The sequence below is a fragment of the Lepisosteus platostomus genome, chromosome 16 (genome assembly GCF_059453375.1).
Source record: "Lepisosteus platostomus isolate fLepPlt1 chromosome 16, fLepPlt1.hap1, whole genome shotgun sequence".
Taxonomy (NCBI): Eukaryota; Metazoa; Chordata; class Actinopteri; order Semionotiformes; family Lepisosteidae; genus Lepisosteus; species Lepisosteus platostomus.
This window is the reverse complement of record NC_142626.1, coordinates 14258836-14281326: the sequence shown is the minus strand read 5'-3', so window position 1 is coordinate 14281326 and position 22491 is coordinate 14258836. Positions and strand designations below refer to the sequence as shown.

At 37.7% G+C, this 22491-nt stretch overlaps 1 protein-coding gene across 1 annotated transcript in view; it reads right to left on the bottom strand.

Moving 5' to 3' along the window:
• The window catches only part of LOC148646928 (cytosolic phospholipase A2 gamma-like), a 28742-nt gene extending 7646 nt beyond the window's left edge, over positions 1 to 21096 (bottom strand). Inside the window, exons 1-12 of the mRNA XM_088609472.1 lie at positions 21048 to 21096; positions 20412 to 20465; positions 19902 to 19933; positions 17766 to 17880; positions 15878 to 16020; positions 15354 to 15552; positions 13065 to 13176; positions 12271 to 12411; positions 11677 to 11730; positions 10331 to 10408; positions 7941 to 8012; positions 829 to 876 (exon numbers count right to left, since the gene is read on the bottom strand). Of these exons, the coding sequence (XP_088465598.1) occupies positions 829 to 876; positions 7941 to 8012; positions 10331 to 10408; positions 11677 to 11730; positions 12271 to 12411; positions 13065 to 13176; positions 15354 to 15552; positions 15878 to 16020; positions 17766 to 17880; positions 19902 to 19933; positions 20412 to 20426 (1009 nt within the window). The 5' untranslated portion in view covers positions 20427 to 20465; positions 21048 to 21096. The remainder of the gene's footprint in view (positions 1 to 828; positions 877 to 7940; positions 8013 to 10330; positions 10409 to 11676; positions 11731 to 12270; positions 12412 to 13064; positions 13177 to 15353; positions 15553 to 15877; positions 16021 to 17765; positions 17881 to 19901; positions 19934 to 20411; positions 20466 to 21047) is intronic.
• Positions 21097 to 22491: the final 1395 nt, after the last annotated feature.

The following is a 22491-nucleotide window of genomic DNA, read 5'->3' as shown; positions in this document are numbered from 1 at the left end:
CAATTACAATACACACCACACTGTATGTGCCAGCACATAAACAATGAGCTAGGATTTTCACAAAATAACTAAACAGGCTGATCCATAAGTGTATGTGTGAGACTGAAAACAGTGAAGACTAAGATGCAAACTTAGACAAGCAAGACTTAGACAAGAAAACTAGAGATTTCCTGAAATGAAATAAACTACAAGAGACTACTACTTTCAAATCAGACCAGATAGGATCAACCAGATATACTCCAAGGCTTAAAGGAATGTCCTGCACTGATAAACTGAAGGATGTGGACCTATGTCATCTTGAAAAGACACAGCTGTGAAGAAACCTGATACTGTATTAAAAGCCCTCAAAGAGCCAACCCAGTAGATGTCTGTAAAAGCAATAGTGAAAACCCAGTTGTATTTGTGTCAGTGGTGTTTTTTGTTCCTCTCCTGCTTCTCTGGCTTTGTATAATGGAGTTTCATGAAACTACAGTATAAGCTATTTATCTAACCATCAATCTGTCTAAGCAGGCCCAATGACTTCCATTCTCTTACAACTACTCTTTATATAACACTAAGAGCAATCAATTCAATATTAACTGCCCCTGTCTCTCTCTATGCCTCTGTAGCGTTTTTTTTCTCTCTCCCCCTCATGAATAATTCAGTATTATTTATCCATAATCTAAACTGTATTATAGCCATAGTTATATTGTAGTATTAATTAGTTTCTCCTATTTCTGAGTATGATTTAGCTGGATAGTGCTTCAGGTGTGTAAAAGCTATCATATAAAGTGATGGGTGCCTGTACATCTTAATCATACTACTGTATAATTTCCAAAACCAACTTACCTGCATTCTCTGTTGCTTGCGTGGTGACCATGAGCTGTTCATTTGCTTCTGAAATGTACGTGAAACCGAACATTAAATTAGAAAAGGCTCCCAAGCAAATTCCCCTTGTATTAAATTTTGTGATCATCTGATACAGCACCTTTAAAAGACCAGACTATACTCCTGTTATTTAACAGTAAAGCAATGTGGTAAACTGAATTGTGAAGCAAAAGGAAGATCCATGTTTAGTATTGTATCTGCATTGATTCGGTGCTCAAAAGAATACAAGCATTTATATGTGTCACTTCTGACACTCAGCAGACAGTGAGAAGAGCTGCTGTGTACAGAATCATACAGTACGCTGGAGAACTCATTGCTATTTTTACACAAGTGAAAATAGATAAAATGTCTAGAATAGGAAATGTAAAAATAATGAAATAAGAATTTACTTTAAATCATTAAGAATTCCAGAGGAAATTGAAATGTATTACTGTATAAGGTATGGAAGGGTATGATTCAGTTGATTTTTCTGTTGGAGGAGTTTCGGTAAGCTCATGCTTTATGGATGCAGTGTGACAAGGTTTTTGTCATGACTTATGGGCAATTTCTGCAAAATACTGATTCCCAGATCTTACAGCATCACTGACACTCTTATTTCAGGTGAGACACACTTGCCTTCAAAATGCTTAAGGACAACCATGGAAAGAGCTGATATCATCCTGTGCTGGATGTCCTTGCCGACGACGTCCCACGTATCATACATCAGTGAGACCAACTCATATATCACCTTTTCATCTGGTGGACAGAGAAAAGAGGATAAAAGAGTCTCACACATGGTAAGAGGCAGATGGGGGAAGAGGTTTCCTTTCGGTTGTAACCCTCCTTGCATTCTGAAGTAATTGGAAATTTACATGTAAGAGAAGTGTACCTTTGACAATGTTCTTCATAGAGTTGAGGATGTGTTTGCAGTCTTTGCCACAGAGGACGTTCCAGTGGAGCTTAAGCAGGCAAAAGATCATACAGATGCAGCCATTCAAAATGCGCGGTAAAAACCCGCGGTACGGTAACCTACCCACAAGCCACCGCGGGCTACCGGAGCATACCGCAGGGCAAGTGATTGGCTGGCCAAAACGACCGACAGGGGCACTCGTGGTGCATTGGTTGGTAGTGCAAAGATTGAATCATTTAATGTCTTTACTGTGCACATTTTAATCCGCTTAGTTTTGAATATTTATATGGATTTTACCACTAAAGGGAAATTTTAGTAGCTGAGCATAAAAAGAAGAGGAGCATAACGCATCTGAAGGTCATAAACGATATTAATTTAAAACATTACTGTATGTATGTAAACTGTACTGTGTATGGCTGGTCTTGGTAGTTTAAAGAAAAAATACACACCAGTCTTCCATTTCTCCCTAAACATTTTAAGCATGAAAGTTTTATGAAACGGTACCCAAATATGCGATTGCTGTATAGAATGAATTTTAATTAAAAAAAAATATTTAACACGAACATTAAGCTGTTTACATCTTCCGCCTGAGAACAGTCACCCGTTGCTACCCAACGCAGAATGGTGATTGGTTGACACCATCTGACACCCCTCTGATTGGAGAAAAAAGACGTGCTGGTTTGCTATACCAGGAAGAGAATTTCTTTCAATTCTAAACGTGTATTTTAAAAGTTTAAGAAGTAAAAACCTTACAGCGTACACAGATTTCTAAACTGATCAGGATCGTTATCTTTGTCTTATGCATAATAATGTTCACCGCTCTGTCCAGCAAATTAATAATAAACTTTATTTTATATAGCGTTTTAAACGAATAAGTAATTAGATTGCTCATAAACCTAATCACTTGCTTTTTCTTTTTATTTAGGCTCAGATTACAACTATAGATCGAATTATTAATAACCATAATAACAACCAACCAACAAAAACAACCATATAAACATAATGGTGGTGCTGGACCTTCCAGTTTTATTTATTTATTTTTTAATCGCGTAACATAAACATATTACCGTATGCAAACTGTACTGTATACAATATGTACATGTATATTTAATGTCTTAACTGTGCCCGTTTAAGTATTGAATATTCATATCTAATTTTACCACTGAAGGGAAATCTTAACATAAACATACAGTATATGGCTGGTCTCGGTACTTTAAAGAAAAAAATACACACCGGTATTCCATTTCTCCCTAAACATTGTAAGCTTCGAAGTCTTTAACTAACGTGATACCGGAGTCAACAAGCATACTTTTAGAATTTGATTAAAAGGGAATATAATATGGAATCGCGTATCTCAAGAAATTAATAACGATATAATTATATTCATGTTGCAAAAGAACTGCAACGGACATAAAAACTCCCTTGCATGGTTTCATTACGACCAGAATCGGTCTTGAGATATTTTTAACTTGATTTACAGTATTTGAGAGGTATGTCTTAACACCGATACTACAGTGCTTAAGTACTGCTCACGTATATGTTTCTAGGTTTATATTATGCATTTCATACGGTCAAATTACTTTTGAGCAATAAGAAGCGAGAAACGGTATGCGTTTTACTTTCGTTTTGTGCTGGGACCCGTGGATTGATTAGAGATATCAAGTACATACAAGTCATTTTTTAAATGTTGTAGTTCGTCTTGAAAAAATGTTACGAGTACATCATCTATCAACAATTACACAGGTTCTGTTTCCATATTGCGGATTTTGGTTACGTAATATTATTTTCTAGATTTCACGTTGTGAATATGATGGGATGTCTGATGGGATGTTTCTAAAAATCCACCCTCTGTAAAACGTCTTCTCTAGTTGTCCTGCATATGTATTCGCTAATGAAGCTGTGTGTTCTGAGCCTAGATCTCTACATTTCTGTATGAACCAGCTTAGAGGGCTAAAGACAGCTTGTGTTTAAATTGAGTGTAAGGCAATTTATGCTTCTAAAGTCATGGTCAGCATTTATCTTTGTACTGTGTTGTAAACTTGTTCTGTGCCAAGTCACATTATTTTATAGCGTTTTTAAAGCGTTATCAAATACGGTGTTACTGTAGTTTACTGAGTCCCATGTCACATGGTCTGTGATTGAAACCTGTAAAACCGGTTTAATTCGTCACAGCCAGCACTCTTCAGGTGTGAGGGTCTTCTGCTCAGAATGAAACGCTAAAATGTTTGTGTATATTCTAATGGTAGTGGGGGCGGGGTGTGTGGGAATAAGTTTGGTTGAAACATTTTCTCTGAAAGCATTTTCTTCTTGTAACCGATCTTGTTACAGCATGTTACAGTTTACTATTATTAACCATATTAATTTTAAGTGCTTAATGTAAAATCTTGTAAAAATATATTTTCATTGTTCAAATATACATTAAGTCTGACTATCATATAATAAGTTAAATACAAAACTAAAGAAAAAATAGGGTTAAATATAATTCAAAATATTTTGCTAACAATGTTAACTGTTTATGAATAATAAAATGTATTAACTAAGGAGTAGGATGGCACAGTTGTTAGTATGTTTTTTGTTTTTTTTTAACCCAATCTCCGGGAAACCATTAGTACGATGGTGAATCGGAGATTCTCAACCCTTGCTGCGTACGACTGGAAAAGAATTCGTGATCGGATCAACGAAATGCTTCGTAGGAGGAGGCAGTCTTTTCCTCTTGTCTAACAGTCTGTCCACAAACAAAACATTCCTGTTAGACAAGAGGAATTGAAAAAAAAACAATGTTGTCAATGAAAACCGGTGTGTGTGTCTCTCCCTGCTGGATGTCCCTCTCACAAACTGCTGAATGAATAAAATAATTTTATTGAAAACGAGTTTGCGATTGTCTGGTCTTTAAATTCTGTAGATACGCGATTCCATATTATATTCCCTTTTAATCAAATTCTAAAAGTATGCTTGTTGACTCCGGTATCGCGTTAGTTAAAGACTTCGATGCTTAAAATGTTTAGGGAGAAATGGAATACTGGTGTGTATGTTTTCTTTAAAGTACCGAGACCAGCCATATACTGTATGTTTAAGTTCCAAAATTAATATCGTTTATGGGCTTCACACGCGTTGCAGTATGCTCAGGCACTAAGTAAAAGGAGATGCTTCGTATTGCTTGACTAATTTTAAAAACTAAGTTATAAATATAAAAATTGCAGGCGCTGCTCTGGTGCGTCGGCTCCTACACAGTGCCTGTCTGCCGTAAGCGTTACAATATACATACAGTACCCAACACTGCTTGTACCCATCTGTCATGTAAATAAAACACCTTGAATTGAATTGAATTGAGGGGAGAAGGGGGGGATACTAAAGCCAATACTGGCTCAATGGGCTTTGACGTGCTAATGCGTTAACGGTCCGGGTGTGGCAGGCTTCCAATGTCAACTCGACTCGATTAGAAGACAATGAACGTATTTTAGCCCTAAATGAATTAATAGCAAACATGGTTTACATAAAATACATTTTTCCAAGAAAGTTTATAATAATACGATCTATAGTTGAAATCTGAGCCTACTTTAAAAATAAAGGAAAAGCATTTTCAGAGAGCAATCACGCTGTGTTTATGAAGAAAAAGTGATTAGGTTTATGAGCAATCTAATTACCTATTCGCTTAAAATGCTATATAAAATAAAGTTTATTTAGAGATGAATGATCAGTGTCGCAGTTTAAATAATGTGAGTCAGGAAACTAACACAGCGCCACCGGATTTAATAACGCAATAAAAACGCTATAAAATAATGTGACACAGTACAGCACAGTACAACAATACTGACCATGACTTTAGAAGCATAAATTACCTTACACTCAATTTAAACACAAGCTGTCTTTCTGTATGAACCTCTAAGCTGGTTCATACAGAAAATGTAGAAATGCATTAGCCTGATCATGATTAAAAAACACATAATTAAACACGCGTTTGCGATTTAAATCAGAACACGATTTAAATCAATATAAATGTTTATATTGTAACGCATACTGTCCCGCCTCCATTTCTCTATAAAAATTTACTGTTGCACACACACACACAATAGAAGCAGGAACCACTGTCAGAAGGGAAGATATATTCAAAATATCGCAAATATCGATCATGTTGCGATATTTTGAAATATAAAAGTCAATTGATTGTCCATAATATCGCTTACCTATTTTTTCGAAGAAATGTTTGTTAAAATAAAAGTCCAGCACCAGCTGGATTCGAACACACAACCTACCAGTTGGAAGTCACGCACCTAGACCAGTAGGCTACAAGACAGCTCGCATGTTCAGGTAGGCGAAACAGCCTTACACAGTCCTGCCGCAGTACACGGATATAATCATACCGTTATTAAATTCTTTAGATACGCGATTCCATATTATATTCCCTTTTAATCAAATTCTAAAAGTATGCTTGTTGACTCCGGTATCACGTTAGTTAAAGACTTCGAAGCTTACAATGTTTAGGGAGAAATGGAATACCGGTGTGTATTTTTCCTTGTGATATTTTAAGCTCTAGTTGAATGATAGGTGTCGCATTTTAAATCATTTTCGTAGCTAGAAATTATGAAACGCCCTGTTAAAAGCAAGGAAGTTTTTATGCCCCGTTGAAGTAAAACAAAATGCCTGACAAAGTATGGCTTGGACAGATTCCAAGTGCTTGTACAAATGTGCTAAAGAAATTATACTTTGAGTATACAGCTTGTCCAAAGTCATCCATTATTAATACTATTAGTAATATCTTCAGTAAAGGCTTTGATGCATAAATATTTCTGATAAAGGTAGGTTGTGTACTTCTGTCCAACTGAGCAATCTTGCTTTCATAATATATACCAACATTTTAATGACTGATGATTAACATGCTGTAATACACAGTTCAAAATTAAAGGCTCAAATGCTGTACATGAGAGGTTAAGCTCCCCCTGGCGGTTTTACAAGGCGACGCCGGATAGTTAGTCACGTGACACACGTGAAATGCGTGATACCGCGTGATACTGTGACACGCCCACCGGGGTATGCCGCGAAATACCTCACCCATTTTGAATGGCTGCATCTGTAGCTCTCTTTTCACATTCATCACCTGTGAATGAGACCCACACTTTGAGTACAAGTTTAGAAAGAAATCAGATAAGGGAATGTTTTGGTTCCCTTACTGGAAAGAGTAGGCAGGCCAAAATGTTCACTTCAAGAGAACTACAGTCCTAACAAGGATATTCCATAGTAACCGCTAGTTTGGGATACAGCTCATCCCACACACAGAAGAAAAGTTCTAAACTAAATTAGCCTTGAAATGGAAAAATTACTGCAAAGGTTTTGGAACAGGTGAGGGTCTGTAAGTTATGAAGTACAGACATATCCCAGAGAAAAGAGAATATTAATTTGTTCACAGTTGTATACTGGGGTGTTTAGAGTATACCTCTGCAAACCCCTGCAGTGGCTTCTTTACCAGTAGAGTGTTTTCTAAAAAAGTTCAAACTTACCTTTTCTAAAAAAGTTTCAGCTAAAGAACTGTGGTAACTGTGGAAACTTGTAAACTGCTGGTTTTAATAGAGAAAGTTACTTTAGCTCCTAGTGTAATTTATCATTTTTTCCCCAAATTGGGCAGAGAAAAGAAAACACAGCAGCTTATTCTAAATACCCCACCACACCAGCACCACATCAGCAAAAGCATTTTCTTCACTCCTGGACTGCTGAAGTTCTAAGGCTATGATACAGAATAGCTTTAATAATCTTTTCCAGTCCTAGACTGTTTTTCTTCCTGGTCTAACAATGTAAATAGAGGGTCTTGTTCTCCACACTAGCAGGTTTGATCAGTAGCTGTTCTAGCTGTGAAGACATTAGACAACGTGGGAGCTCAGTGCAGAAAAACAGAGAAAAGGGGATATTAATTGGGATTGGGTGAACCTTAGCTTGAACAAGATACAGTCAACATGAGATTGCCTGGAACTGAGATTGGGGGGATAAGTCTTCGGAAGGGATATTTCTTGTACTAGTCTTGGCATTCAGCCATTATTGGGTGGTATTGTCACCTGCAAGACAGGTCAGAGTGGGAAGAGTCTTGGCTTGCAAGACAGTTACCTGGCAATGGATTATTGTGGGTATATTAAGACTACCCCTAAACTCTCAAACCTACATTGAGTGCATGTGACTCAACCTGCTTTACCATTACCTAAACTGAGGTCTTCCTCATCTTCCTCCACATCATTGTAAAAAGAGAACACATCTTCAGAGGGGGGACTACCTGTGAAAAGAAGAGAGGGTCTGTTATTCTGTGGTTTAATTCTGACAGAGATACCTTCTGTTTTTTTGATAACCCACTGTGTGTTTATTTCCAGATGATTAATTACCAATAAGCTTTTGACAAGGATCTACAGAGAAATGCAAAAACATGTTAAGTGGAAAGAAAGTGGGTCTTAATAAAATCTCCAAGGGAAAAACAGGAGAAAACAATATTTAGATTTTTTGGGAATTGGATGAACTAAAATATAAGTGCTAGAGACATTCATGTGGACATTGCATTGAGGAGAGATGGGAAGATGGGAGAGGAGAAGGACTAGCTCTATACTGCAAAAACAACTTTCTTGCACAGAACTTCAGCCAGATAAAGCCAAGGTCTCAACCTTTATGGCTGAAACATAAAACCACAGTGCATGATGTTACAGACCACCAAGTTCAGAAAAACATACTTCTTTTCATATTTATATTTCTTATATATTGTTGGAGATTGGACCTCTCCTCATGCAGATTTGTAAATCCAATATGAATGTCAGAAGCTGACACTCAAATGGTAGACATGCCTAATGACTACTTCCTTAGTCAGAGCAGATACGAGACGGAATACTTGTACAGATCTTTTAAAAAAAGTCAAGATAGAGTGAGGAAACAGGGGTGAGAAAACCATTAGAACAGAATTGTCATAATATGGTGTTGTCCTGAAGTGCTGTATGCATTGAAATTACACAGGTAGATTCCAGATTTAAATAAAGCAGACAGAACTTTTATTTAAGTCTTCTGTATAGTTTTATTTCTTATTGCATTAAAGAAAAAAGAGCTGAAGAACAGTAGAATGGAGCAGGATAGGTATGGAATCAGTGCAGAAAGGATGGCAACAGTTTAAAGACATGCAGAGCTATTACAGGTACTAGAAATCCTTAAGTTAAACAAGCCTGTCAGTCTTGATAGCATTAAATCTATTCCACAGAAAGATCCTGTACAAGACATGCCACATAGAATGTTAACTAACCTTTTTCAAAGGCCTGTCAAAACATGGTTAGTAGCCACAATTAGACAATGGGTGACAATGGGTGATAAATAGCCTGTCGGTAAATTCGTTCTTTCAGACCAGTACGTTTGGAGTCTATAGCATGTAAGGATATACAAATGATAATTGGAACTGCACTAGGAAATCAAATGTATGCATAGCATTAGGAATCTGGGGAAATTTGCACATACCTTTATGAATAGATTAGCAAACAGTGCAAAAGATGAAAGGGAAATAATTTAGATTAATAAATGGGAAACATAGAATCATGAAGATACTTATGATAAATGTGCTGGTCTATATGTTGGTGCAGTCAGTATTTAAAGGAAGACTAAAGGGTTTAAGGCTTTCTGTTACACCTTGGTCCCTTATGCTTGCCCTGAATCCAATGAGCACTATGTTAAATTTCAACAGTGTATCTCAGTACAATCATGGAAGAGCTTGCAGTGTGAAAAGTGGCAGATATTGTAGATGTGAGTCAGGACTGCCCCGTTCTTGCTGCTGGTGGAGGGAGAAAAAGTAATTACAAGGCCTTCAACAGAGAGAAGAATCACGTCTTTAAAATGTGAAACTCTAGAACCATGTCACTGAAGCTACAGGTGTGCCTTCATTCATGAAAATAATACAATTTCAGCATCCAATTGGACCACATACTGTAGAGTAGTCCTCTCAATAATCAGCTTTGTAGTATAGCAATTTTATGTAATGCAGAAGCAAATGAACAATTTGAGTTCCTATCAGGTGAAGTACAAAAATAGAAATAAATCAGTGATGATTATAAATTAAATTGAATAGATCTTTCAAATACACTGTAAATGCACAATACATACAGAAAATGCTCACATATTTCCCAGATTTTGTCTTTTATTTATTTCTATGACAACACCCTTTAATGTTTAATTGATGTTGGATTTATTCCAAGATCCTTTACACTTTGAAATAAAATTGCCCATGACAATTTCTGAGACAAACCAAGGAGCTTGTACTCCACTAACAACCAGCAGAATCAATTTATTGGGCAACTGTCAGTAAGGAAGAAATGGTTTATTGGGATAAACAACTCAAAACAGTAACAAAATTGATCCTTCTGTGTGAGAATTGATTCACCATCATTTCATTATTCAACTAGTGTTTGCTGCATATAATCACACCTGCTGCAATATGTAAAAAGTAGTGTACCTGTACTGTACATAAGAAGATGCCTGATTTTGTGGAAAAGAATATAATATAATATAATATATAATATATATATATATAATATAATATATATAATATAATATAAAATAAGAGCATCTTACCGCCAGAACTCTGGAGAAGGTTTCTATGTAACTTTCTTTTAGGATGGAATAAATCTTTAAAAAAAGAAATTATCTTTTCTGAAATGAAAAGAAATTAACAATAGTCACATGTACATTTAAGAAAGATGAATTTTCTGTTTAATTTTCTACGAACTAAAAAGTCTGGAACCACCATTTGTATATAACTCAGCTCTATGGCATCAGTTCCTGTATTGGTTGCGACAAGACAGGGAGAAATGCTCTGACATGCCCAGTTAGAGATGTGTGTTATTTAAGCAGCAGCAGAGAGATCTGAGGCAGTGTTCTCTCTGTCTGATGTCAACTTAAGCTTCAAGAAAACTCATATAGTCCTGGCCTGTTAAACTATACCCTTCCATGTAGTCCAGACAGTTGTGGGTCTCCATTAGATGGTTAATGACCTGATACATACTTGAAACCAGCAGCATCAGAAAACTGGTTCAGACTGTTTCTGAAGCTATACTGTTTTATTGTTATTCTGGATCCCCAGAGTTTATTTCTTAGAAAGAAACTGGCAGCATTCAAATATTTTCTTTTTTTGAAATTAATTTAAAAATGTCTGCATTTTTTCTTCACTTTGACATTATAGAGTACTTTGTGTTGATGAGCGGCTAAAATTCTCAATTAAATACATCATGGTTCCATGCTGTAACACAATAAAATGTGAAAAGTCCAAGGGGGTGGATACTTTTGCAAGGCACTGTACATCAAGTCAGTGTCATCTGCCATCTGTGACCAGGAATTCCTTGAGCATTACTGAAAAATCAGTAGAGATACTGTACCGAAGGACTAGGTGAATTTACACTTACTATGACACCAGCCTGCACAAACATCTGATCTCATCTGTTATCAAAAGCTAAGCAGTCAACTCTGGTTAGTACTTTAATGACTGGGTAAATTTACCAAGGTAGCCTCAGCATGCTCTGCAATACTGATCCATCTGGAATCTACCATGTGTCTGGCTTCTTACAAGAGAAAGCTGGATGAGATCCTTGGATGAAATTCTGTAATTACTAACTTCCAAAAAGGCAAGAGGGGTCAGGTACTCTCCCTCTGGTTTGTAACTGTTCATGTGCCTTTAATTGAGAGCAGCACCATTCCTCCTGCCACACGCTATTCATCGCTGGAGTGTGATGAGTGCTGAACTGTCTGTCTTGGTAGGTGATGTTAGAAGAAAGCCTACCAACCCTCTTTCCCCTGGACTGCTACAAGGACTGTAGTATTGTGTCAGCCTGACTAAAACAGTATGTGAAAATAATGAATTAGGTGGGCAAAAAATAAAAACAAATACTAATTTCTGTTTAAAAAATGCACAAAAGGTAAAATACCTATTAAGAATTTTATGTTCTCCTTCATATCGCCTATGGCACTTCCACACAGTCCTGAAGAAACACAGAAGAGTATGAATTGAACAGGAAAGCTGGTTCAGTGTTGAACTAAACTACAGAAGAGGTAAGTCCTTCTTCATCCCACAGCAATCCCTGCAATATGCCTGGGCCACCAGTGGTTTGATTATTTTTTTGTAAGGCTTTTTCACACTTCTCGGTAGTATTAGTTGTATCATTACATACACTTTTTTTTCCCACGAGATGTGTGTCACTTATTTATTAATTACTAAGTGTTTATAAAGTGTTAAACATTCCTATCATCTCCTCTCCTAACACATCAGACTGTTTTAAACCGATAATTAATCAGGAAAAATGTGGATCATCAATTAATAAATCACTGGATTTCCACTTGGTCATTCAAGAGTAATTATCACCTTGGTGCAGTAAATTTTTAAAATAATAAATAATACTATAAATAAATACTATATTGTCAGATAACATCGATATTATATACTGGCCATCCTGAACAAGTACCATTCTAAAAACAGATGATGTACAAAACTGCTATGAATTTCTAAAAGAAGGAACAGAAACCTTGCAAGCACAGCATGTCCATCTCATCTTTGTGTTTTATCTTGTTTCCTCCATGGAATTGACTCCCCAGGGCACTGGTGTCTACAAAGGCTCCATACTCAGGGTATCCTGCTTCATGACGGGTTATTTCAAACCAAGTCCCTGGAAAGGGAGAGACAGGGAGGAAAGGAAGACAAAAAGACAGAATTTGAGAATCTTGAATAAATCAAGAAGAGCACATTGCCAGCCAACAACTTCCACTGCAATATTGTCACTTTATGTAAATTACCTCACTGCCTCCGATCACTGATTTTAGAAGCTGCAGGGTGTTTGGTTTCTAATAAAAAACACCCACCTTCCTCTCAAACACAAGAACTGCTTATTTTAATGTTGCTGCTTTTGAAGCACTTGCTACAAACACTACTACAGCTGCTATGGGTGCAGCATTGTGGACCATTGTGGTTTGGGTTCAGATTGTAGTCAAGACACAGCAGCTGTGCTTTTAAGCAAGGAATTTAACTCAGCTTGCTTTAACAAGATGCCCTGATTAGTGCAAGATGTAAGGGATAAATGATGTTGAACGTAATTTAATTTAGCTGTTACTTAATTCTGCTTCATGGTGCAGCTGTTGATACTTTTACAACTGCTGGTAGTGCTACTACTGCCATTGCTTTGAGAGATACTGCTGTCGTTGCTACGAGCATTAATATGTAATATTATATATTACAAGAATTCCCTAGAATATTTTTTAAGCCAATTCATCCCTATAATGTTGGCCTCTAGAGCAAATACAGTATATGAAGTGGGAGTCTTGCCTTTGTTGTATTTTTCCTTGTCATCCAGCTGTGACTTATTCACTGCAGCATAGATGGGGTAAGGGTTGGTCATTTCTGCATCTTCCTCCTTCGAAAGTTTGCGATCGTCCATCTGGAAAGAACCAAGTGTGTATAAATAACCATCAAAGTCCAGAGAAGAGCCACAGGACACATTCAGTTCTGATGAAAGGCTGAAGGCACAAAGAGAACAAACACAACAGATCTGAATTGAGCGTTTTCTGTATTGTGAGAGATGAGAGGAGACACAAATACTAATATGCAAATGAAGGTGAAGAATGATATGCACAGTGTGAGCTGGGTGAGGTGGTCTGTACTGCCACAGAAGCTATGATTGCTGCTGGAAGTGGTGTTTGTTGGACCCTGTGGTCTGTGTGGGTCCAAATGCTCCGGTATAGTGGCGGGGATGCTTTACTGTAGTGGGAGCCGTCTTTCAGATGACACATTAAACCGAGGTCCGGACTCTCTGTGGTCATTAAAGTGAAAAATTGGATTTGGAGTTATCCTGGTGTCCGGGACAAATTTCACCCCTCAGCCTTTATTGTGGCCTCCAAATTGTCCCCATGTATGATGGTCTGGCACCCCCTCCACGGTGTACCCTGCCTTGTGCTTGTTGCTTGCCTGGTAGGCTCTGGCTTCCTGTGACACCATAGAGTATAAAGTGGTTTGGAAAATGATATGACATGATGACATTTGCCTAATACTGTGCTGTGTTTCTGTACTCACCAAATGACAAATACAGCAATTGGTTAGTGTAAAATCACTGCTGCTTCAGTTGCACATGCCTCAATTTGAAAAAAAAGTCTCAAGAAATCTCACGACTTGCATTTTGTGCAATTTTGTATCCAGCCATTCAAGATATTTGTGGGGGAGAAAGAGATATGCCTTACAGCATAAAGTTAGGTTACTAACTATCAAATGGTCTATCTGTTTTTGTAACTGTTATAAAATCATTGGTCTATGGGTTAATTGAATCATTCTTGTCTTTCTATTTAAAAATATAATCGTTAATATTTTACAATCCTGCTATTGCTCTGTAAAGTATTCACAAAGCAGTGTAGATTTAAAGAAGGTTTTGTTCTAAAAACAACACAAAAGTAAATGTTGTTTTACACCATTTGTATCACTGAGTATGTAATTATCTCATTCTGTTCTGCATTGTCACTGAAAGTCCATATTTTAAATTTAAACCAGTTCTCACAGCATGATGCTGCTGGTGTCGGCCTGGATTGAGCACAGATTCAATGAGATGAAGGATGAGGACAGCAAGGTTGAGCACTTGATTGGTCATGTATAAAATATAAAAAGTACAGTATGTATATATTTTATATTGATATATGTACATAAATATAAAAAGTATAAAAAATGGGTGGTATGAATGGATGGATGTTACAGCTTGAAAATATTAGTTGTTTGTTAAAATATTAATATTGTTAGCAAATATATCAGTTTCCTGACAAATAAGTGTTTCTAACAAAGACTGTTTTGTAATTTCTTTGTAATGGTTGATCTACATTAATGGGATTCAGCATTTCTACCACTATTTCCAACTGTGTAATTTGCAATCTATGTGTACTAGGGCAACAGATATGAGCATTTTCATGAGAATATCTATATGAGAAACTCAACTTTTTGCTGCTTTTCCATTACAGATTCAGTGAATGATTATCTTCTATGGAAGATGTCTGATATCTGTAAGGGAGCTGGGACTCTCACTTCAAATTCATCTTGAGAGAACCCCGCTCTCTGGAGTAGGTCACCTCTTTAAGGTGAAAATGAGTAACACAGAGCTGCAATTTGTCAGTCCAGCTTCCCTCCCAGCTACTGTAAATCGCAATTGAGAGTGCAGGTGTTGAACACTGCCAAAGACAGATGCTACACAGAGCTGGGTCACCCTGACCTCTAGTGGCCAGTTAATGTAACTGCTCCCAAAGGTGTACTAAACACCTTCTACTTCATTGTCTCCTGGAGGGCTTTATAGAATCACCATGATTTTTGCTGTTATTGGTATTATTAACACCAATATTTTATTTTTTTCCTATTTATATCTGAACATGAAAATAAATCCTTTGTCACTTGCCATTTGTCCTTTCTCTTCGCAGGCACTTTTGAGAAATCTGACACTATATCTTATGGAAAAAAGGACAAGTTCTCAAACCGACACCCAGACAGGGAGAAAGAGACACTGCAGAATGAGACAGAGAGCTTAACTTACATACAACTGGTTACATACTGTACAAACACACATACAAGAAGGACAAGAATGCTGACCTCTTTCACCGTCATGTAAACAAATGTTGCTGCCCAAATATCTGTACAAGAAAAGTTCTCATCCTCTATTGTCTTCATGATTTTCAGCAAACTTTTTATATAGCTGGATTTTCCATTGTTGAGAGTTTCCACCATTTTCGTCTCTGCATCCTCCACTTGAGAGGACCACTGTGGGTCACGGTACAGAGAGGACATACACCTGCAGTGTTAGACACACAAACACACAGAAAACATTTCACCAGTGTATGCACTGTGCACAGCTGAAATCACAGCCTGAATCCTGAACCTTCTGAATTTGCAGGGTTACAATGCACACCTGACAGATCTATTGCTCTTTCAAATCTTTCAAGCACTTTGAGAAGCCACCTTTAAAGGCGCTTTATAAAATACAGTTTTTTAATTATTATTATTATTATTATTATTATTATTATTATTATTATTATTATTATTATTATTATTATTCAAAATGGGAACTGAATTCACAGGCTCATAGCTGATCTTGGAGCCCAGTCTCTCAGACTCACCAGGTGGATCCTGACACTCCACACAGGTACATGATGGTGTCCAGCAGGTTCTGAGCCCCCAGCTCAGTTAAAGTCCCCATGAGAGCCACCATGGCGCGCAGACCCCCCCCAGAGCCCAGCACAGCAATGGGGGGAACACAGTCCTGATTGAGGAAGAGAGGAGAAGACAGAATCTAACACAGAGGTCATGGAGGCCAGGTCTAGTGACCCAGCGACTTCAGAAACACCATTAATAGTTACTTGGCCTTACAGTATCTTCTTTTCATCTTCCTCTCCTTCTGTCTCAAAGAGGATGGAGCTCTTACTTACTGATTGAAAGGACTCCCTTGTGATGCTCATAGATGCTGGGTTTATGTTAAATACTGATATTTTAAAGTATTAATTTTGAACCATAAAACCATTTGTAATTTTTCTGTAAAAAAAACATCTACCAGGAGAAAACCTGTGATTATTTCTAAAGTCATATTGTTCTGAAAGATAATTTTGTCTATTTCTCTTACAGACGGTGTGCAGTAGTAAAGTGTCTGGTCTTGCAAACAGAGGGTTGTGGGATCGTTGTCCCATTGCTGTGCTGTCCTGCTACACTTCCTCTGTACTGCTCCAATCCTGCCAGCTGTACAAATGCAGCATTGCTGAGGGTGACCCTGTGGCAGACTGGCCTCCAATCCAGGAGGAGAACCTTCAGACCTTCCATCAGTCTGGACAGCAGCGTGGGTTTGAGCCTGAGCAGCTGTTAGACTAGAGTGTGGACTTTACATCACTGCATACAGCTTGGGGCGGTGCAGTGTAGAGGGTTTGAGTGCCCCTTGCAGACACTGCTGTTGCACCTTGAATGAGGTACATCTCTCCAGTTCTTCCGGTTCACCCAACTGTATAAGTGGGCACCAGCACTGCTCCTGTTCAGTTAGACTTATGAGCACTGCTGGGGAAATGCCTTGTGACAGACCAGCATCACATCCTGGGGGAGTCATGTGGTCTCTCGTCTGCTTAACACTTTAGAAACCAGGATGAGATCATGCCCACTGAGCTGCTGCTGAAATCTGTTTAGCCAATTAATTCCAAATGTGGCAGACGTATGCACTGGGACATTTCAGATTAAATCATTAAAACTGGTGGTAAGATTTTTTAATCTTCCACAATTACAACTCTCACACCAATCCCTGTGATAATGATAAAAATGAGTCTTTCACGAGTCTTTACTAGTGTTTTGTTTCTATTTACAATCGTATATGTATTTTATAGATGCAGCAATGTGGATTGTCAGTGGATTTAAGGTAGTATTCTATTTGGGCTCCGTTTAATTAAAAAAAGAATGTAGTTGCAGTAAGTGCCTATTATATTTGGACTAATATGAATAAAGTTGGTGTAGTATTATTGCGGTTTATAGCTGTAGCTGTAAAGCATTACATATAATTGCTGTTGTTAGACCTTGAGGTCTTTGACATTAAAGTGTATATTTATCATCATGACTCTCACAAATTCTTAAGTCCAACGGCAATTTCACATTCAAATAAATTAGCAATCTGTATGTTACATGCATATTCACAGCAATTCTTTTGCATCCTTCCTGACCTACTTCACTGCCACAATTTTCACTATCATATTTCAGGACAATGAACTCAAATATAAACTGTCAGGCTGTCTAATTTCAACTGAACACTATATAAGAATATAGTATAAGTAGAGATGAATTCCACACTGAAAATAACAAAAAAAACACCTTCTGATGTTGGGCTTCAAGATACTGTGAGACTAAATATGTTTCCAAGAGATTATATCAAATCACTACACTTCATTATCTATAACACATATCAATAACCACAAGACTATACTGTACATATCAGATATTCCAATTTTACACATTATATTGTTTTATCAGAACTTGTACCGCATCACAGGGAATTTGGAGGCTCCTCAGGGCATTCTGAATTTTGATTTTTCTCTTTTGAATGTCCTTGTTCTCCCCCTCACAAAGAGTGTGAGCAACTCGGATGTAAGAAGCCCTGAAAGAAAGAGTGAAGTGACTGAGAAGATATTGGGGATGCCTAACTATCACATGTGTGACACACAAACTTCCCTTCACTTCACTGTGATATACCACACACACACAGTGACATGAGTCTGATGTACTGCACACACAGACATGATAGCACATTGATAACAACAAACCTGGCTCATTCTTCATGCTGAAAAGTCATTTTCTGTGCTTCATTTTACTGATCCTGCTTAACTGTATGGCACAACCTTTTCTTTTAATACAGGGGAATTCAGTGGTATTTTCAGTAAAGGAGCTTAAAATTATCTAATGTCAGATAGACATTCTCTGTGCTGCAGTGTAGGCATCTAGGAAGAGTGCACTCATCTTAGACATATCTTCTATGTGTCAGTATATATATTTACAGTACTATACAGTATGTGACATTACATCCCTTGTCTGACAGGATCACATACTAGGATCTATTTAATTTCCTCCTCTAACAGGATTGGAGCCATGGTAGCTCAGACGGCAAGGGTGTCCCCCTCCTGACTGGAAGGTCCTGGGTTCAATCGCAGGTAGGGGAAAGCGATGTAACTTGCTCTAATAACTTCCAGGTGGCTCCCAGGTCCACTTAGCCTGCTTTCCAAATGAGTACCAGGAGGTAATAGGCCACCTCCTGTGTCAGATGGTCAAGAAAATGGTGGCCCTTACCTCCCCATTCCCCTGTAGGCCTTCGTGACCTGAAAAGAGAACCTACCTACCTACCTAGCAGGTTTAGATGTTGTGCTGTTTCTGGCAGCTGTGGGAATTCTGGCTTTAGATGTGTTATTTCATGGAAGAATGTTTGTATAATTCGAGAGTATTTCTCACAGTAGAGAAGAAAATACATCTGTCTCTGCTTATCCCTGCTGGCAGTGGGAGCTTGTCCTCTCCTGGCAGCCAGTATCTATTGCCTGACTGTGGTTACTAAACCTGTACTTGATCTGGGTCTGTTTTTCCTTGGTATCTCTTACCCTGGTCAGAAACTCGGCTAGAGGAATACAGCAATTCAGCTTGTAGAGATGTTCGAAATTGCTTTTTAAGACTGGATACTCAGGAGAATGTTTGTGGGCATTTCTTCTAAACCATGTGTTTGCGGTGTTGTACCATCTCTCAGTATCCAAGGTGCAGATTTCCTTTGTGTGGCTGTCTGTGTCTTTGGTTTGAAAGTTCTCGCAGTGCCTTTCTGGTGTTTTTGAAGTCTGTGTCAAACCATTCTTCTTTTGCTTTTGTTTTATGGGTGTTTTTGTGTTCTTTTCAGTTTGGTATCAAGGCTATTTTCCGAAATCTGCAATTTACATCTTTCATAACCAGATTTACAGTATGCTAGTTTTGTTGTTTTTTGTTGGAGTGTTTAGAAAAGGAACTCTGAAATTCCTGGTCATTTTGTGCTCTAGTATTCATACAGATTGTTTATTCACACCTGAAGAAGGCTCCACGGCTGAAATGTTGTGTTTTTTCTCTCTTCTTTTTTTTCCGCATGGAATAAACCTATTACTTGTTCCCTTGCAGCCGAGCATGCTGACGCAGCTACCTACCTGAACTACTACAGATTTTTTATAGCCCATCTACATGACTGGTTGAGGTCATACAGCCAGCTGTGTTGTATCTGTGCTTCAGTATGGGTATTTAGAAAGAGTGTCCAGTCACACTGGTGTTCTCTGTGCCTCAACACAGGTATTTAGATACAGTGCTCACCTATCAGCCAGATAATCTACAGTTTGTCAAAAAATAAAAATGTATATCTCACAGATATTTAGACATAGATTTTGAACACTCCTTAAATAACGATGTGTGATTTAGAGCTCTCTTTAAATATCTATGTCATAGATGTTTGAAGTGAGCTGTCCTGAGAGGCAAAACTTCTCTGGGTCTCAGTAGAGGTATTTAGAGAGAGCCCTCCTGACATACCAATGTTCACTGTGTCAATAAAGAAGTTTAGGAACAGTGCCTTATTCCCAGGAAACAGTTTCCCATATCTTAATAAAGAGATTTAAAGAAACTTACTTTTCAGTTTCCTCAGTTCTCCTTCTCTTTGGCTGTAAAGGTACATCAATAAATAAACATTGACAAGACTTATTAACATGACTGCATAAAAAGACATTAACATGTTGAATGGCTGAATGGACTCCTCTCTGTTTCAAACTTTATGTTCTTCTGATGAGAATACAGGTACCTATGTTCTGTCAAACTGCTACCCAATACAGTGTCTGAGTGTTTTAGGAATGTAGTGTTCTGCTTTTCAGAATTGCTTGCGTGTTTGCTTTTACTGAACTCTCCAAGAATAAAAAGTCCTCTGATGGAGTACTTACACACACTGATCTACCTGCAGGCTTGAACTGTGTCGTAATACTCAATTTTCAGAAACAAATAACACATGAGTGCAACACATAATTAAAGAGCACTGCTGGAGATTACTAGTAAAACATATACCAGTGTAAGGCAGAAGCTGCAAGTCATAATTTAATTATCACCTTCTAAGCCTTATCAGTATTAAGATGATAAGCATTCATCTACCTTGTGGGGGTTCATGCTGTCTTTTTTGTGAAGAATTCACTTGCTTCAGTGGATCTGTCAAAGAAACAATATGTCAGAAGAAAACTCTTCACATTAAGAAGACATCCAAGAATAGGTTGTACTAGTCCAGACTAAAGAGAGGCACAGGCCTCCTGAGAGTGATTCTCAGCCACATAGTTCCCAATTTATCCTGACATATCACCTGAAATGAGCAAGGACCAGTTATTTACAAGATGGGCTTCCCTGTCATGTCCTTTAACTTTCATTCAAGATGGCTCACTGGAGCAGGAAAAGTGTCTTCTGGCAGCCTGAGTCTTTTACTTTCACATGAAAAACTGACATTATTTTATGTCTCTAAAGTGTAATTATCAGATAACGAAAAACTACTATGTAAAATCGCCAGATGCATTCACTTTTGGAATATACAGTACAGGTACTGCTTAATTTCCTGAGTCAGATTGTAAAAAGATTATTTTCCCACAACCGATACCTGGATCTAAAATAACACAGAAATGACAGAAGGGAATGTCTTCCTGAAATTAACAATTTTGTTAACAATTCTATCATTTAAATTTATTATTAGTATATTTAAAGACATTATTTTTTTGTTCTGTTTTAAAGCAATGTGTGCCTCACCTTAAAGATTTCTTCTAAATCGACTTCCCTAAAATCCTGTGCAATACTGGAAGAAATGTGATCCAAGGGTTAAACAAAGGAATATTTTTATAATTCTCTATTACGATTGCATGCAACACAGTAACTGATATTAAAAATTGCAATATGCAAAAAAATACAGACAGTGTTGAGCATTATATTTATCCCAGAACATTATTTATAAAAGATTTCATGCACAAGTTTATAGAATAAGTATAGATAGTCTAGTTGTGTATATTATCAAATACAGTGATAGATAAGATAAGATCACTTTATTGGCCATATACAATTTCCTGCATTAGGAATTCATCTTCTTGCATACCCCAGCTTGCTCTCCATGAAACACAGACAGGGAGAGAAACTTGGGGTTAGAGCACCAGGTTAGCCATTGTACAGTACAGCACCCCTGGAGTAGTTGGGGTTAAGGGCCTTGCTCAGGGGCCCAACAGAGTAGGATTTCTCTGCCAACTGTGGATTTGAACCAGCAACCTTCCAGCCACAGGGACAGATCCTTAGCCACAGTGCATACTAGTACATACTAGAACGTCAATAATATTGCTAAAGTAAGTTCATATTTAGGCCTTTTACACTAGCAGTTTACCATAATGTGTCCTGTACATACTCACCTGTCTCAGATGTACCTCAGTGTGGAGATGTACAGTAGTCCAACTGTTCCACACAGAGTATTTATACATCTGGAGGCTGCAGTGCTCTCCACATTTACATACAATGCTCACGTCTACAGTTGATGGCAAGATAAAAGGCCAAGGTCCGTGGCTGGAAGCCAGCATTTCATTTGAAACATAACCTTGATTCCACCGAAATATGTGACAAAAAAGACAAGCCTAGTTTGAGAAGTATTTCCTGTTTCATCTACCTGAACAGTCCTTATCATCACAGTTTCCTGCAGTCTTTTATTTTTCTCTGTTCCAAACTGTCAATTAAAGATTAACCTCATTGTTATCCCAGATAAATATGTATTTTAAAAATCTTTTACAGATGATTCTTCTAAATATTAACTTAATTAAAGGTACAGTTACTGATAAAACAGAACACAACCTAATTGTACACATAGGGATTACAATGATGCTGTTGATTAAACAGTCCAAATATGTAACTGAGAGCCCAGGTGGCACAAAAAAATAGAACTCAGTAGGTTTTAAAGGAATTAAGTCTGAGTCTTCTGACTTGGACCACATTTCCCCAACCTTTGTTCATATCAGTAAAAAGTTGCCAGTATCTTGATTGTGACAGCAGTTAGCTAATTAAAACAATATACGATTAAAACTGGCCGAACCAATAGCCATGTTTTCAGCTCCAAACTGTCCAGTGGTGTCCTCAGCTGTCCACACAACTGTGACCACTGCAATGTCCCAAACACCTGAGAGCCTGTTCAGAGCCACTTCACCCTCTGATAATTAGCTGT